General features: G+C 49.0%; 1 protein-coding gene across 3 annotated transcripts in view; it reads left to right on the top strand.

Moving 5' to 3' along the window:
* Positions 1-11,783, top strand: part of XPNPEP1 (X-prolyl aminopeptidase 1) — a 52,335-nt gene extending 40,552 nt beyond the window's left edge. For 2 of the 3 annotated variants that reach the window (XM_055560236.1, XM_055560237.1), the window contains 7 exons: positions 79-150; positions 2,204-2,264; positions 4,552-4,621; positions 5,487-5,660; positions 6,575-6,651; positions 7,876-7,974; positions 11,217-11,783. In XM_055560236.1, coding sequence (XP_055416211.1) covers positions 79-150; positions 2,204-2,264; positions 4,552-4,621; positions 5,487-5,660; positions 6,575-6,651; positions 7,876-7,974; positions 11,217-11,345 — 682 coding nt within the window. In that variant the 3' untranslated portion in view covers positions 11,346-11,783. The remainder of the gene's footprint in view (positions 1-78; positions 151-2,203; positions 2,265-4,551; positions 4,622-5,486; positions 5,661-6,574; positions 6,652-7,875; positions 7,975-11,216) is intronic. The other variant, XM_055560238.1, reaches the window with a different exon arrangement.
* Positions 11,784-14,061: the final 2,278 nt, after the last annotated feature.

Raw genomic sequence — 14,061 nt, 5'->3', positions numbered from 1 at the left:
AACTCTTGTATTCCCTCCTCCCGGCTTCAGGAAGCATTTACATTTGTGGAATAATTACTTTGTAATTAATTTTCTTAGGCCCGTCCCTGAGACGAATAGGACCTTGTCTCTGGATGAGGTGTACCTCATTGACTCGGGTGCTCAATACAAGTAAGTGAATCCGGGCTACTGGAGAACCTGACTCCGCTAAGTCAGGGCAGTTGAGTCAGTGGACAGGCCAGGCTCCAGCCGAGATCTCTCAGCGGGTCATCTCATTCTGCGCCAGCCACTGATGGAATTGTTCCCATGTCTTGTCCTTTTCCTCACCCCTTGTTGAAATAGCCCAGTTGTGATTCTGTTCCCACAAAAGACTGTTTGTTAGAAATGTTTAGTCCTTGGCTGGAAGCTGTTAAATACTAAATAAATAACTGAAAGTAAGCTTTCAGAACCACTGGGAAGTCTTCTGCCTCAGCCATAAACCACCTGCCAGCTCCCCAACTTGCAGTCACCTCAGGGCCTTGGGGAGTGACAGCTTAATTTTGAAAGGATGAATGAGAAATGAGGGTCATCCCTGAGTTTCTGAACTTGTTTCTTCATGCCCTGCTGCTTTCACAGTCTTCAGCTAGAATAGTTCCCCAGAGAACCCACGATTTGATTGGGTCTTGAGGGGGAACCCATGAGGAGGAGCTGGAATAGGTGTTGTCTGCATCAAGAGAGCATGAGCCAGGCCTTTTAATCCTCCATTTTCCACTGCAGCTGGGACTTTGCCTGGTGGAGAACCTTGTTATTAAATGAGCTCAGCCAAGTGTGTGGAAGCCACAATCTAGCCTGGGAAGTATGGGCTGGTGTTAATAACAGCCTAGAGCATAGAGTATTGAGATTACTTGGGTAATGGTGTAACTTTGGGTCACTTCTACATTTTAGCAGCATTCTAGAAGTTATCCTTTCTCTGTTGGGGGTGGATTGGGGTATTCTAAAAGATGCATTTGGGTATTTTTAGGTTCTAGTAAACTGCTTGCCATCCTGACAGGAGGAATTAGAGTTTGACCTTTTGCCAGAAGGTCCACTTCCCTTTCATTTATAACCCCAGGAATGATGTCCTCCATGAAACAGTGCTCATATTGTAGACTACGAGTGTGTGTGTGTGTCAAGGCCTGACTGAGTTCACTCCCACTGCACTGGGCCATCCTTGCTTTCACATTCTGTCTCATTTTATTTTTTATAATAACTTTATCAAAATATAATTCAACTTATTAAAGTGTACAGTTGATGATTTTTAGTTTGTTCATAGAGTTGTGCAACTGTTACCACCATCAATTTTAGAGTATTTTCATCACCCCTCAAAAAAGAAACACTATTCCCATTGGCAGTCACTTTCCATCTTCCCCTAGCCAGGGAACCACTAATGTGCTTTAGTCTGTATGCACTTGCCTGTTCTGGACATTTCATATAAATGGAATTATATAATATTAATATATGGTGTCAGTGTCTGCCTTCTGTCACTTAGCATAATGCCTTCAAGGTTCATCCATGCTGTAGCACGCATCAGTGCTTCATTCGTTTTTATTGCTGAATGCTGTTTCATTCGGAGAAGGCAATGGCACCCCACTCCAGTACTCTTGCCTGGAAAATCCCATGGATAGAGGAGCCTGGTAGGCTGCAGTCCATGGGGTCGCTAAGAGTCAGATACGACTGAGCGACGTCACTTTCACTTCTCACTTTCATGCACTGGAGAAGGAAATGGCAACCCACTCCAGTGTTCTTGCCTGGAGAATCCCAGGGATGGGGGAGCCTGGTGGGCTGCTGTCTGTGGGGTCGCACAGAGTCGGACACGACTGAAGCGACTTAGCAGCAGCAGCAGCTGTTTCATTGCATGTATATACTGCATCTCGTTTACTCATCAGTGGTTGAACATTTAGGTTGTTTCCGTGTTTGGGATGTGAAGAGCACTGCTGCCATGAACATGAGTATACACCTGTTTGTGTGGACGTTCTCATTCTGTCCGGGGTTTACTCGGGGGAGTAGAAGTGCTGGGTCATGAGGTCACTCCATGTTTAAGAGACCTTTTATGAACCAGCAAACTGTTTTCCAAAGGGGCTGTACTATTTACACGTCCACCAGTCAGCGCACGAGGGTTCACTTTTCTCCACATCTTCACCTGTCTCTTATTTGAGGAAGTGCTTCTCTGGAGTGAACACTGTAGCTTGTCCTTTCTTTTGGGCAGGGACGGAACCACAGACGTCACCCGCACCATGCATTTTGGAACTCCTACGGCTTACGAGAAGGTAAGAGAACGCTCGAGAGGCCCGCTGCCTTCTCTGACGGTTCCCTCTCGTGAAAAGGGATTGTATAAATAAGTACAAGTTCCACGTGGGACAGTAAAATAGCTCATTACTGTGGAGTCAGGCTTATCTGCTTTATGACATCCACTTAATTGATTATTGGAGAGACTTTAAGAGCATTCTGTCTGCTAAGGTTAGGCTCAGATTCAAGTTTAAACTACTTTGGCCTTCTTTGGGGAAGGGAGCAGGGTAGTGAATTTTTTTTTTTTTTTTTAAATGAGCAGTGTCTAGATTTGATTCTGAAAGCTACCCCCCTTCTTTTTTCAATTTCAGTGTTCCTATTAATAGGCTCAGCTATCTAGGAACCCTCTGAAATGACATGTATTGCTCGGTGTCTGGGCTTTCCGGCATACAGCTATAAGGTAGAGAGATGTGTGCTAGGAGTCTAGACACTGGGCTTCAGATCTCTGCTGTTCACAGGCTCCATGACCTTGATCCTTGACACTTAGACCATCATAAAAATGGGGGCAGAGTACTCACCTCCAAGGCTGGCTGGGAAGGTTCTGTGAGTCCAGCTGGTTCCTGGATCTTAGCCACTGCTTGGCAAATACTGGTTGAATCTGAGTCTCTCTTTTTGCCCTGGGAGCTCCTTCAGGAAGCTTGTCCAGAGAGGAGGGCTCTGTGGGATGCAGCAGGGCAGATTTCCTAGTGCTGGTCCCTCGTGTCTTTCATTAGTTGGCACCAGCACCTTGGATGAATTTGACCTTGGGTCCAGATACCTTTAATTTGGGGCTTCCTTGGTGGCTTAGACGGTAAAGAATCTGCCTGCAGTGCAGGAGACCTGGGTTCGATCCCTAGGTCAGGAACATCCTTTGGAGAAGGGAATGGCTACCCACTCCAGCATTCTTGCTTGGAAAATTCCATGGACAGAGGAGCCATGGAGTCGTAAAGAGTCAGACATGACTTGAGTGACTAACACACACACCCCTTTGGTGTGTGTATCACCAGGGGTTCCCGTGCTGTGTTCAGTCTGGACCAGATTGGACAGTGTGCGGTTTTGTGCTGATTTTGCACCTTACTGGCAAGCCACCACCCATCCAAACAGCACTTTTCTTGTCTGGGCGGTCAAGACTAAACGCTGAGTATAGGTGGTGGCGAGGTGCACAGAGTAGCAGCAAGACCACCTGGCTCCAAGGCCAGATGCTGCCACTTATGAACTGCGTGACCTGGCATGTTGATTACGTCATCCCCCTGTAAAGTGAGGATGGCAGGAGTGCCTCCGTCCTGAAGTGTGGGGTTAGACATGCAGTGCTTAGTATTGTGCCTGGCACCGAGGAGTAGCTTGATAGTGTTAGGTAGTGTCATCAGGACTTCTTACTACTTTTTCTCAGTCTTTTTGAGGCTCTGATGGCAGAGAGTTCATTTCAAAGGAAAGACTAGTGGGGTCATCTCTTGGACAGTTCTCTTTTACTACATTGAATTTCAAGATTTTCCAGAAAATTGGTCCCAAGGCCAAGTTTTTTCCCCACCATTTTTTTTCCTGTTCCTCTGATTTTCTCTGTGGTATTGCTATAAACAGTGGAAACAGTGGCTGACTTTATTTTTTTGGGCTCCAAAATCACTGCAGACGGTGATTGCAGCCATGAAATTAAAAGATGCTTACTCCTTGGAAGGAAAGTTATGACCAACCTAGATAGCATATTCAAATGCAGAGACATTACTTTGTCAACATGGGTCTGTCTAGTCAAGGCTATGGTTTTTCCAGTGGTCATGTATGGATGTGAGAGTTGGACTGTAAAGAAAGCTGAGCACCGAAGAATTGATGCTTTTGAACTGTGGTGCTGGAGAAGACTCTTGAGAGTCCCTTGGACTGCAAGGAGATCCAACCAGTCCATCCTAAAGGAGATCAGCCCTGGGAGTTCATTGGTAGGACTCATGTTGAAGCTGAAACTCCAGTACTTTGGCCACCTGATGCGAAGAGCTGACTCATCTGAAAAGACCCTGGTGCTGGGAAAGATTGAGGGCAGGAGGAGAAGGGGACGACAGAGATGGTTGGATAGCGTCACCAACTCAATGGACATGGGTTTGGGTGGACTCCGGGAGTTGGTGATGGACAGGGAGGCCTGGCGTGCTGCGGTTCATGGGGTTGCAGAGTTGGACACGACTGAGTAACTGAACTGAACTGATTGCTATAAAACCTTAAGAGGCAAGGTTTTCAGAACTACCTGAAAACTGCAGGATGTAAGCATCTATGCCCATCTTGAACATGCCCCTGGGTTTTCTTTGGCAGGAATGCTTCACATATGTCCTCAAGGGCCACATAGCTGTGAGCGCAGCGGTTTTCCCGACTGGAACCAAAGGTAGGTGGTGCCTTGTGTCACATGGCAGGCTTTTTCTTGTTCAGGCATCAAGCATGTCTAAATTTGGGTGAAAACACATGTCCTCCCCTTGCCATAACAGCCTGCAGACTACTGCAGGCCCAGCCTGGGCAAGTGGGGTTGCTGCTGGACTGAGCGGAGAGGACCTCCAGGGAGCCAGACTTAGGATCGGGCCCAGGGTCAGCTGTACCTCCCTCCTGACCACTTGTGTTGGGTGACCTCGGGGGGGTGGCTCTCAGGAGAGGGCAGCAAGGCATGAAGGCCCCTGGGGAAGCTGGTGCAGCCTCCTGTCTGCCCCGGGTGTTGGGCCAGCGCTCCTTTTAGGACTCGTGTTGGGATTTATTTTACTGGGAGCCTGACTTGAGAACTAGACCTTGTTGCCTGAGGACTGGTGGGTAGGCCATTGCATGGGAAGTTGATAAGACCCGGTCCTCGAATCTGCTTAGATTGCCCTGGCACTCATCTCCCCGGGTACCACTTTCTTCATGCTTGCAGTCTGGTTAGGATCTCATTTTGCAGTTCCAGAACTGTAGGGTTCCAGCACTGGGAAGGGAACGTTCGTGCCATCTACTGCAGCCTTTACCTGCTGCTGGCGACGTCCTTGACCAGCATCCTCCAGCTGTAGAGTGAGCTCCAACTGGTGGGGGAGCCGTCCTGCTCAGGAACTCTGGTTGTCAGAAACTTCTTCTTTGTGCTGGACTGAAACCTGAATCCTCCAGTAACTTTTACCCGCTGGTTTCTGTTTCATCTTCCGGAGCCAGACCTAACAAATCTAATCTCTGAAGTGCTTTGCAAGTTGAAAAGTGCTGTATAGATATCACCAAGTGGTCCTTTATGTGTCTTTCAGGCCACCTCCTTGACTCCTTTGCTCGCTCAGCGTTATGGGATTCTGGCCTGGATTACCTGCATGGAACGGGGCATGGTGTTGGGTCTTTTCTGAATGTTCATGAGGGTCCATGTGGCATCAGTTATAAAACATTCTCTGATGAGCCCTTGGAGGCCGGCATGATCGTTACTGATGGTAGGTGTCTCTTACTTAGAGGCTGCACGTGGATCCTCTGCCTTTTTGAAATCTCTGTGTTGTTTCTTATATTTTAATTATTATAAAGTAAACTGGAAAAAATTTGCCCCTTCCATCACTTTGGGCTTTCCTCATGGTTGAGATGGTAAAGAATCTGCCTGCAATGCAGGAGACCTTGGTTCTATCCTTGGGTCGGGAAGATGCCCTGGAGAAGGGAATAGCAACCCTCTCCAGGATTCTTGCTTGGAGAAATCCATGAACAGAGGAGCTTGGTGGGCTACAGTCCACGGGGTCACAAAGAGTCAGACCCAAATGAGCGACTAACACTTTGACTTCCCGTCACTTTGAATTAGACAACAACCACATTTGCTGATTATAAAAGTAATAAATATTCATTTTAGAAAATGTGAGACTGTGGAATGATACAAAGAAGAAAATGAAAATTATTTGTAATCTAGCCACCCAGGGGAAACATGACTTAACATTTGGATATGTTAACTTCTTGTTTCTTTATATATGTGCATACCTTTTTTAGTATCATTGAAATTACACTGGACATATGGTCTGTATTCTACTTTCTTACCTAATATGTCCCTATATCGTTACCAAATCTTGGTGAACGTATTTTAACACCTGCGTCATTGTGTCTTACGGCTCTGCCCCATACTTCGTTTGGCAGATTTTCTGTTATTTTATTGCCTACCCTGCAGCCAGTTCTCAGGAATTCCAAGCCTTTCTGTCTCTGGACCTCTAGATAAAAGTGCCTCATGGGAAGAGGTGTATCTGGGCTCTTGCACTGGATTGAGTGGCCCTTCCTCTGCTTCTCCTTCGAGTGTGGTCAGCCCAGCAGTGAGAGCTTCTCTGCATGTCTTCATTGCGGGCTGCTCCTCATTCAGGGGTTTGGTTTGTTTTAGAGCCAGGGTATTATGAAGACGGGGCTTTTGGAATTCGCATTGAGAATGTTGTCCTGGTGGTGCCTGTTAAGACCAAGGTGAGTAATGATGTATTTATTTTGTTTTAAAAATTCCCTTATTCCTTCATGGGGGAAGATGAGGGCTTTTGTCCTTCAAACCAAGAGCATGCCATTCTGGGGCCAAAATGGAGTCTCCTTCCCTTGGTATTGGGGTCTTTCCTGGAATTCGTTCTCTTCTGCAAAGCTAGAAAGAAAATCCTGAGTGAACGGGGACCCTGAACGGGACCTCAGGGAGCCTCAGGCAGGCCCCTGCTTCATGTAACGTGGGGCTCTGAGTTTACTGGAGGCAGGGTCTCATCATGAAACCTTCACTGTGTGTGTGTGGGCGTCGGGCAGGGCGCGGGTGGGGGGTGCTTGTTTAAAAGCTCCCTCCAGATGTTGAAACTGAACCTCCATGACTGGGACCTGGGAACTATTTTCAACAAATGCCCCAGATGGTTGTTACCAGGTAAAACTGAGGAAGCCTGAGCTAGCCGCTGGGTCAGGTACCACAGATAGGCGATAAGACAGGTGTGGTGCCGTCTCCCCATCACAGTACCAAGAGGAGGCAGGTTTTAGGTGCTGGGCTTTACCTCCAAGACCTGTTTGCTCCTCCTCCACAGTTGGAGGGAAGTGACTTCCTAGGCCTGCAGGGAGGCTGGCCGCTGGGGTCTGCTCTCTGCTTGCACACTGGCGTCTCTGGAGCATCCTCGCCTCTCCCCATCCCACAGGCCCTGCCAGGAAGAGAGACCCAGCATGGCCCATGTGCCCTGCCGTTCCATGCCTTGTGTACTGGACAGACCTCTTAATGTCACCTGAGGGGCCTGGCTGGGGCAAGGCAGGCCATGTACTTGATGTTAAAAAAAAAAAAAAAAAAAAAAAAAAGATCTGCCGGGGCTTACAGCTTAGCAGAGGCTTGAGAAGCAAACCAGAGATGCACCTGCTTCTAGATGCCCCGCCCCCCCATGCCTTCTCCCATCACAGCAGACAGGAGCCTTGTGCACCTGCTGACCAGGTCCTCAGCACTCAGTCTGGCCTTTCCTGAAGGCGCAGGCTGTGGTCTGCACAGTGGAGCAGCTCTTGGAAAGTGGCCCTGCCCTGTTCTTGTCTCCTTCATCTGTTAGAAATGGTGACCGGCTAACCACTCTTGATTTCTTGCTACACCTGGCTGAGGGGTGGTCATGTCTTGGGGGGGGGTGACCTCAGAGTGGGTCATTGTGATGAAGAGGAATAAATGCTCCTATTGTCTTCCCTCTCCCATAGTATAATTTCAACAACCGGGGAAGCCTGACCTTTGAACCTCTGACTTTGGTTCCAATACAGACCAAAATGATAGATGTGGATTCTCTAACAGACAAAGAGGTAACAAGGGACTCCTGGGGCAGGGGGCAGAAGTGTGTGTGTGGGGTCGGGGGTGGAGAGCTGCCCTGAGTCCTCCTGTCCATCCTCACTTTTAAGTCCTCCTCTGCCCTGTGTCCTCCCCTCCATCCTCACTTTGAAGTCAGAGTCTAGGCCGGTTGAGTTGGAACATCCTAGGTTTCCCAAGGACTCTAGGTGCTTTTCCTGTAGTTGTTGGGTTTCGAGGTAGGTAGCAGCCCTGTTTGGCCCACCCTTGGAGGCTGTAGTGTTCATAGGTGGGAATGAACAGTGCTCTTGCCTCTCGGGAGGGCAGGAGCCATAACTGCTGGGAGGCATGTTCAGCAAACATGGACCATGTGTCTTCCCACAAAAAGCCAGGTGGGCAGGGGGACTGTTGGCTGTTGCACACACCAGATTGTTTTCTCGTGTTGCTTGAAACATTCAGGAACTGAGAAGCACAATCTATGATCATATGCGTGGTTTTCACACAGACAAGGAGGCGGGTGGTTGCTCTGGGCTCTGAAACCCTTCACAGAGCAGAAACATGGCCGTGCTCACCTGTCAAGCTCAGAGGGTAACAGGTCTTGAAACCCCTTCAGACCCTTGGGTGGGTCCCCAGGCTCAGATCCAGAATTCTGTAGGCAGACTGGAAGGGTCAGGCAGGCGATCAAGGTCAGAGTAGGGATGAGAGTCAAAAATGGTAGAAACACCATCACTCCAGCTATCTGCTGTGAAGTGATCAGGCTTGAGCCAGGAAGATAGAAGCCAGAAGGATACCAATTCCAGAGCAAGGCAGGTGGCTGGAAGTCCAGCAAAAAGCAGCCTAGCAGGAGCCAAAGGCAGGCCAGCATGGTGGGAATAAGAGGTGGTTGTTACCAGGGGCAGCTGCTGGCCTCATCCCAGGGGCTGTGAGATGGGACTGTATCCTCAGTGGAGCCCATGTGGGTCTTGTTCTTGGCACCAGAGGAAGGTGCCTCTGCGGGCTGAGGAGCCCCTGCTACAGGCCTGTGGGATGGGGCTCTGTCCACCAGAGGCCCCTTCTTCTGCCTCATCCAGTTCACAGATGGCTGACAGGAAGGTCATCCACTTCTCAGTCTGATGCCCTCCGTGTGTGGGCACTTCTTCTTGACCTTCAGTGCCCTTGGTTCAGCCAAACGTTCCTGCTCACAGGACCGACACAGGCCCCTGAGGCTGCTTTATTCATTCAGGTCAGAGATGGATATGGAACGGAAGCAGCACCAGGTGTGTCTGTTCAGCAGGAAGACTCTCTCCTGTGGTCCCGGGGCTCTTCCCTGGTCCCCGCAGGGGTAGCTTAGGTGGGAGTGGATGAGAATGTAGAAGTGAGCATGGGAGCCCCCCTGCTTACAGCCCTCAGCCCCAAGGAACCAGTCTTTTTTCATGGCCCCCAAATGCAGCTTCCAGGGTCTTAGCAAAAGAGTCTCCACTGATAAGCTGCTTTGCACTCTTGGATGCTGAAGGCTGTGTCGTCTGCCAAGTAATCCCGGGTCGGAGAGGCCTTGCTGTCCATGTGAGTTGTATTGATCAGGAGACATTTCTCCCATGTGACTTTCCATTTTATCCAGGGAAACAGCGCATGAGGAAAGTTAAGCGAGGCCAGTTTTTCCTTGAGGGAGAGTTTTGTTACCCTGTGACTCCCCCATGACATTGGCAAAGACTAGTACACTCTGTCTGGTCCAGTGTTCATGACTATATCTTATGGACTCAAATCACTGAACTATTCTTTTAGTCAGTCAGTTTTTGTAGGACAGGAAATATCTTCTTACCTTGGAATCATTAGCAAGTTTCCACAAATACCAAGTAGAGGACAGTATTTAATATAACCAAGCAGAGTATATTTATTATCTCTTGTAGCAAAAGGGTTCATTTCCCATATACCACTCAATAAACCTGGGACTTCATTCTGTCTTTAGGCATAGAGATACCCCACAACAAGATACTGCGCACTGGGCTTTGGAACTCCCAGTCCTTGCCCTTTACTGCCTCACAGTCTTAGCAGTTTTGGGGTTGGGTCTGCATTCCCATCCATCTGTCACCAGGTGGCAGCAGAGGACTTTGGACACGAGTGGGTGCTGCAGGCTGCCAGGGCCTTTGTGGTGATGCTTTGGCTTCTGATGGGGGCCCCCTTTTCCCCCAACCAAAAGGGTCTTGGGAGTTTCTCTGTGGCCCCTCGTTGCTCCTGTCTCTTGCGCTGTTGGGCTGCCTTACACCCCTGCCTGGCCTTGCTGGTGACATGTAGCAGCTTGCTTGTTTTTGGTACCGCACCCCCCAACAAGGCCCCCACCTCCCAGACAGACTAGTAACTCTTATCAGTGGGAGTTGGAGTCCCACTTGGGTCAAAGCCATTGGCAGCATCACCCCATCTGTCTAATGTGAAGTGGGCAGGCCCCCTTCATGGACAGTAGAGAGTGGGTTCTGCTCTAGGTAGAACTTGCTTTCTTCCATACTTGAGCCTCCCTCCCTCCTCAGGAGGAGGAGATCTAACCTTTTACACATGCACAACCTCTGTCATCAGGCCCAGCACGTCAACACCGCCCCCCCCCACACATCCCCCAAGTCCTTCCTTTTTGCCTCCTTTTTTATCTCCTGGTGTGGTGGTTTTATTCAGTTGAGCGTCTGAAAGTCAAGCTTACTCCCCACCCCACTCTGCAGCACAGCCCTTGACCACCAGAGGTTTTGGGTACATCTGGACGGCCACACTGGCAAGACTGTCATGGACCTAGCTGATCCTACTTTATTCAGCTTTGTAGGTGGATACGGAATAGGAAATTCAGTGCCTCGGTAGGACAGCCCCAGGTGTGTCTTCACAGCGGTCGAGGCAGTAAGGGTGGGTGCAGGAGCCACGAGAACCCCTGCCCTGCTCTCTCTCATCGTGGCTTCCAGGCAGGGGGGCTGTTGAAGGGAACTCTGGTTGCAAGTCTCCCTGCACTCAGGGGAGCCCAGAGCCACAGCCTGCCGTCAGGTGTTCACCGTTCCCCCAGAGTCACTGAAGCCCGTGTGCGGCAGACGGTTCTGGGAACGTTTTCACCGTCAGCCCTGTGGTTCGTCCTGTCTGTTTCCAGGGAGGCAGAACACAAGGAAGTCGCTGTCCCTGGGCAGGGAGAGAGGTTCCTGTGCTCCTTTACTCTCAACCTGTGAGCTCTGCACGTGGGGCCCCGCTGCTCGATGGGCAGGCTTTGGTGCAGGTGTGATGGTGAAAATGCGTCTGTCTTCCCTCCCTCTTGCAGTGCGACTGGCTCAACAGCTACCACCTGACCTGCAGGGATGTGATCGGGAAGGAGCTGCAAAAGCAGGGCCGCCAGGAAGCCCTCGAGTGGCTCATCAGAGAGACGCAGCCCATCTCCAAACAGCCTTAATACCTCCTTGGTTTTTATAAAAAACAAAAAACCAAACAAAAATGCTCTGGGGAAAGGAAGAAGCCCGGCACACCCCTGACATCTCCCCCATGTCCCCTCCTTCTTCCTTACTGCCCCTTTTTACTTTTAGACTCTGAGAAGAACTGAGAATGTTCTTATCCTCTTTGATATTTTCTTGCAGACACTCAATCTTTTATGATTTTTTTTTTTTAATTGAATGAGCCAAGAATAAATTGCTGCCCCAGAAGGAGGGTACCTACAAGCTGAACGCTCGATCGGGCGGGCGCCCCAAGCGGCCACAGGGAGCCCTCTCGCCGGCGCTGGTGAAGCAGGCAGGGCTCTGCCACGGCCACGTTCCCGGTGCTAGTCCCTCATTCATGATCCCCTTCATGCGCACGAGACTGTATTTATGACCTGAGATTAAAATGTCAGAATGGGCTTCGTCTCCACTCTTTCTGTCCTCCCGGCACCATTTACCATACTGTGTGTGGGGTAGGCTCCTCTTTAGGGCACATGTTCTAGGTCGGGGGCGGGGGTGCCTTTTGGGGAGACATCCCTGGCCTCCCTCTATCTCTTCTGACTTAATTTTCAGCTTCTTTTTCTTTTCTCTTCAAGCCCAATGTTTTTGATGAGTATTTTTATTTTCCTTCCTTGCCTCTGGTTTTAAAATGTCACTGATACACCAAAAAAAAAACAAAAAAACCCAACAAAAAATCATGTCGACAGTGACAGCCTTCCGTGATCCAGTCTACAGTGGACAGTTTGGAAGTCCCATTGTCTCATTGTTTGTGGGAAGTGGTCTTTGGCTGGTGCCTGCGACTTCCTGTCCTTGGGCCTTCCCTGGACTTGCACATGTGGGGCAGCCTGAAGGGCTGGCAGAGCTTATGATTCTGAGGCCTCAGACTGTGAGGATTGGGTTGGGAAAATGAACCCCTCAGCCCTTAGCCGGGATGCCCGAGGTGTGGTCTACCCTGTCTACTGGGGTTTCTCAGTGGGACTGAGCCCTTCTTGCTGACGTGGGATCTTGTTCAATGACACACCCTTTATTTTCTTCCTTCCCTCCTGGGACTCATTTTCCTTTTCTCCCCCCAGTGTTTCCTGGAGTCATCTCCCAAGAGGCCATTTCCATGCAAATCCTTGTCTTTGGGTCTGCTTTAGGAACCCAAGACATTCCCTGTACGTATAACCACTATTTGCAGCATATTTTTTGCCCGTTTCTTTCTTTGTATTTAGTATTCAGTAGTATGTAGAATGTGTGTGCACAGATAAAAGAATATTTTTGCACACATGCACATCATATGTACAGACATCGGGCCATTCTATACATATGCAATTTCCTTTTTTAACTTGGCAATATATCCAAGTTATTTTTCCATATTGGTACACATAGATCCAATTGTTTTTAATGACTGTAGACTATTCTCTTGCATGGCTATATCTTTTTAAAACCAGTCTCATTGAATCTTAAATTACATCTTTGATTTGGGTGGTAAATCAAATCATCTTTGATTTGTGAAAGGTAAGTAGAAGCATATGTTGGCTTTTCACCAAAGCATGGCTGGCATGGGCCAGTGCCCATTACTTTCTCCAGCTGGGGAGCAGAAAATGAACTAATCTGTATTTACTAGGGCTTCCCTGGTGGCTCAGATGGTAAAGAATCTGCCTGCCATGCAGGAGACCCAGGTTCCATCCCTGGGTTGGGAAGATCCCCTGGAGAAGGGAATGGCTACCCACTCCCGTACTCTTGCCTGAAGAATTCCATGGACAGAGGAGCCTGGTGGGCTACAGTTCGTGGGGTCACAAAGAGTTGGACACGACTGAGCAACTAACACTTTCACTTTCAATCTGTATTGAACCAGGGTGGCAGCAAAGCAAACCTGACCGAGAGGGTGAACCTAAATTGCCAGAACACCTACGAATGGACTTGTCAACATTTACACCACCCCTCCTGCCTTCTTTCCTCTCAAGGATCATTGATTCCAATTTGCTGTGTGGGAGGAAGCAAGATAGACAGCTAGTTCTCAGGCTATATTTGTAACAAAGCTAGGAAAACACAGAAGCAGTGCCACACCGTGACAGGATATATTTTGATCAGCCAGAGATCAATCCTTGAATGCCTTTGGTTCACCCTTGCTCATATTTCTAATATGTTCCGTAAGATTAGACTTAAAACAGACGTTTTCCCTCTGATGATGGAACTTACTAATCACCCTCTCATCCACCTGAAAGTTGGAGCCCCACCCCTATCCCCTTGAGGACCCAGACCATCTTCTCCTCTGTGACATCCTGAAACTTCCCCTTTCTCAGGAAATGGGAGCTGTGAACTGCAGCTGTTTTGGAGTTTAAACAGACTGTAACTCAAGTGTGAAGGCAACTCCACTGTTCGTTCACCAGGCGTTAAGCCTGTCACTTCCCAAGGCAGCCTCAGAGCAGAGTTTGATTTAATTGGCTCAAGCCCAAGAAACAAAAGTGTCCTGGTGCCAAGAGCTTCCTGCCCAGACCTGCGTGTCTTGGCATGAAGTTCAAGAGCCATAAACTAGGCGAGATGGCCCCAAAAAGACCGAGGACCAAAATAAAACTGTGATGTGCAAGAGCTCAGAGGAGACGATGGGGAGTTAAAAATGAGGATCAAATGAATCACTCTTCTTCACTTTAGATGATAAACAAAAGTTTGGCTGCAAAAGCAGGCATTGTGCTAAATTTGTGGAAGAATTTC

This window comes from Bubalus kerabau, chromosome 22 (genome assembly GCF_029407905.1).
Source record: "Bubalus kerabau isolate K-KA32 ecotype Philippines breed swamp buffalo chromosome 22, PCC_UOA_SB_1v2, whole genome shotgun sequence".
In the NCBI taxonomy this organism is placed as follows: domain Eukaryota; kingdom Metazoa; phylum Chordata; class Mammalia; order Artiodactyla; family Bovidae; genus Bubalus; species Bubalus kerabau.
The sequence above is the reverse complement of the archived record's forward strand: the minus strand, read 5'-3'. Positions and strand labels throughout refer to the sequence as shown.